The sequence below is a fragment of the Limulus polyphemus genome, unplaced genomic scaffold (genome assembly GCF_000517525.1).
Source record: "Limulus polyphemus unplaced genomic scaffold, Limulus_polyphemus-2.1.2 Scaffold5498, whole genome shotgun sequence".
NCBI lineage: Eukaryota > Metazoa > Arthropoda > Merostomata > Xiphosura > Limulidae > Limulus > Limulus polyphemus.
In genome coordinates, this window is record NW_013671108.1 from 33,768 (window position 1) to 37,201 (window position 3,434).

At 30.7% G+C, this 3,434-nt stretch overlaps 2 protein-coding genes across 2 annotated transcripts in view; both read left to right on the forward strand.

Annotated features, from left to right (window-relative positions):
* Window positions 1–1,087, forward strand: part of LOC111089188 — a 22,060-nt gene extending 20,973 nt beyond the window's left edge. Inside the window, exon 3 of the mRNA XM_022401216.1 lies at window positions 602–1,087. Coding sequence (XP_022256924.1) covers window positions 602–825 — 224 coding nt within the window. The 3' untranslated portion in view covers window positions 826–1,087. The remainder of the gene's footprint in view (window positions 1–601) is intronic.
* LOC106472658 (mucin-2-like) overlaps window positions 1–3,434 on the forward strand; it is a 67,047-nt gene that overhangs the window by 33,767 nt on the left and 29,846 nt on the right. The window lies entirely within an intron of this gene.

The following is a 3,434-nucleotide window of genomic DNA, read 5'->3' on the forward strand; positions in this document are numbered from 1 at the left end:
GTCCCTTCCTGAAGTCTCGGGAGGTTACTAGATATGCGGTATTCTTATATATATAAGACCGGTAAGAACTGACGGCAACAATGTAATTGAACTGCAGACAGAGATTGACGATTGAGTCGAGTACGTGTTCGTTGTGAATTATAGCGTTTGTTATAGCGTGACTGTGGAAATTAAGTGTATTGCAAAGTTGTATTTAGAAAGAATAAACCAGTTTTATTTAAGAAAGGACTAGTATCGCTAAAGTTTCTTCGGAAAGAAATTATACGGAAAATTAACTAACGAACAGAGACGTAACAATATTCAAAGTCTGTGTAAGTAAGTAAGTAAAGCTCCAAAGTTGTATAAATATAACGTATTCAACGTCTGTAAAAATAATGTTCTTCATGTTCGATCCAAAATTTAGCCAAATGGAGAAGTAACATTTAAAATTAACAATTCATGTTAAATGTACGTCTTTCAAATAATATACTGTTAACAAACCATTTCAACTAATTTTAAAGCCCGCTAGATAAAATAGAAGTAATGGGAATGCATCGCACGTGTTGGATTGGACTTTCTGTTTCAATTAATTTTAAACAAAGTGTTATTTTACGTTTTGCAGACACGAAGATTGTATCTATAGAACCCAAGATCCTCTCTGGTAGGGTAACAGAACAGTTTACTTCAGTCCCAATGCACCTGTGTTTTTCCTCGTGCTCCAAAGACACGTCTTGTGACGTCGTCATCTTCACTGACTCTTTCAATTCATGCAAACTGGTCCACAACTCAACAGAAGGAAAAGTGGATATCTCTCCAGATGAATTTGTATTTGGTGTTTTGCGCTGACAACAATTCTATAGAAAGTGACCTACAACCAACATCACTGTTATTTAATGTTTCATGCACTAATTTTAGATGTTGTTGTTGTTTGGACTGTAGTAGCCTGAAGACGATTTTGGTTTGTTACACAATCAAATTCATACAGTCACCAACCCAGACGAACTATAAATAGTAAACGCATTTATCTTAATTAAATAAGGTCATAAAAATGTTAGTAAAAGGTGAACAATAAAATAAAATAGTATAAACGTGAGTAATATTAATAAGATTATGGTTTTTTTTATATATATGTAACTAATTCTCAACTGTGATAAAATCAACTTATTATAATTACTTTGTATGTGTTTTTACAGGTAAATTTTACATAATTTATACGAAAATATATTTATCTAAAAGTATTTTAACTAATCATTAAGTTTCGGATTAATTAAAGCAAAGGGTGGTAATCTAACTCTCCAAGAGATGTCGCTATAAGCATTAGCTAACAGCAGAATCTGCCACGATTCCCATTCAGAATCGGATATGGGTAGTAGTGATAGATTTGTGTTATTACAGCTAGAAGAACGCTATAAAATCGCACTTGCTATGGCAACAACATCTGCTGTATTTCTGGAAAATTTCAAGTTCTTAGAAAGATTAGGCGATCCGATGCTGCTCGATGTAAATTGATGTTATTTCTGGTAGATTATCTAAAGATTTGATGAATATAAATACTATGATTTATCTAAAACAATATTTTTTTTTCAGTAAAAGGCTACCTTGATATGCTAGACTCTAACGTAAAAAAAATCCTGAAAATACTTTGTTTGTCCTAAAAAATAAGAATATTGTTTTTGTTTTACTTAAAACATCGTCTAAGCCATCCTTCAAAATGATAGCATTTGGTATGTTAAGAAAAATATTTAACAATAAATAAAAATTAGTGACATCTAATACTCAACCCCTCTTGTTCTGTTTTAAGATTTTGCGGAAGGAATTTTGCAAGATGTGTTTAACATCCAAGAGAAACAGGAGTTGTTTTATTTTCTCATTCGAGTCTTCTTTTTTTAATATCTCAATTAACCTTTTCAGTGACACATTTTATGGAATGACTAAATGTAGTTAGAATAATTTTAGTTCAATTGAAACACAAAAGTATAAATAATATTCGCTGATCATGCACGTTTTAGATTTAAATAATGTCTTAAATGAACAATAAAATAAGGTACTCAAGATGAATTGGTTTTTGAGAACTTTGAGATAATTAGCTATTTAACACGAAACCCACATTTGGACTGATCAGTGCTCTACATAAAGTGATCTCACGAAATACCAAAATTCACATTTCTTGTTGGTTTTTTTTTTCATACTGTCTTGTAAACGTATAAGCCAAGTCTTAAAAATTCTGATTTCAGAAATCGTTTTACTTCGAGAGATCTTGATGTATCCACACCCGTTACAAATCCTACAGAATGCTAGTTCGTAAATCACTACGAAATACGCTAGTATACGGAGAAGAATTGTTGCAATGCATAATATATATTGTCATCAAACTCTGTCTCAAAGGGTAAAATATTGAATCTCGAAATTTAAACTGTAATTGAACTTTAATCTCTAACAAAATGTTACAAAAATAAAAACAGAAACATATGTACTTCAAGTGCCAAATACTTATTGGAGTTCCTTATTTCAAAAACCAAATATATAATTCGATGTTTTTAATGCGTAAGAAATAGTAATGTGGATTTTCATCCACACGATAAAGTATGAAAACATTTCCAACCAACGGCGTCACGAATATTCCACTTTAATCTCTCATTCAAAAACTGCGACAAATTCACGTTCAATTTTCTCCTAAGGGAAAACAAGGGGGGGGGGAGAACTTTAAGCATGATATCAACTAAAAATTTAATACTTTCATTTCATGAATAAGTTATGTAAATAATTTATACTTTATCTCATCAACTGTTGAAACACGAACAAACATAAAGTATGTCAGTGAAATATAAAAATCAACTCATGATATGTTATTTACTACTTTAAACAAAACATATACATTCACCTACGTACGTTTAACAAAAACAGATACATTCACCTATATACGTTTAACAAAAACAGATACATCCATCTATATACGTTTAACAAAAACAGATACATACAGCTACAGACGTTTAACAAAAAACAGATACATTCACCTATATACGTTTAAGAAAACATATACATCAATCTACAGACGTTTAACTAAAACAGATACATCAATCTATATACGTTTAACAAAAACAGATACATTCACCTATATACGTTTACCCAAAACAGATACATCCATCTATAGACGTTTAAGAAAAACAGATACATCAATCTACAGACGTTTAACAAAGACTGATACAATCACCTATATACATTTAACAAAAACAGATACATTCACCTATATACGTTTATCAAAAACAGATACATCAATCTACAGACGTTTAACAAAAACAGATACATCAATCTACAGACGCTTAACAAAAACAGATACATTCACCTATATACGTTTAACAAAAACAGATACATTCACCTATATACGTTTACCCAAAACAGATACATCCATCTATAGACGTTTAAAAAAAAACAGATATATCAATCTATAGACGTTT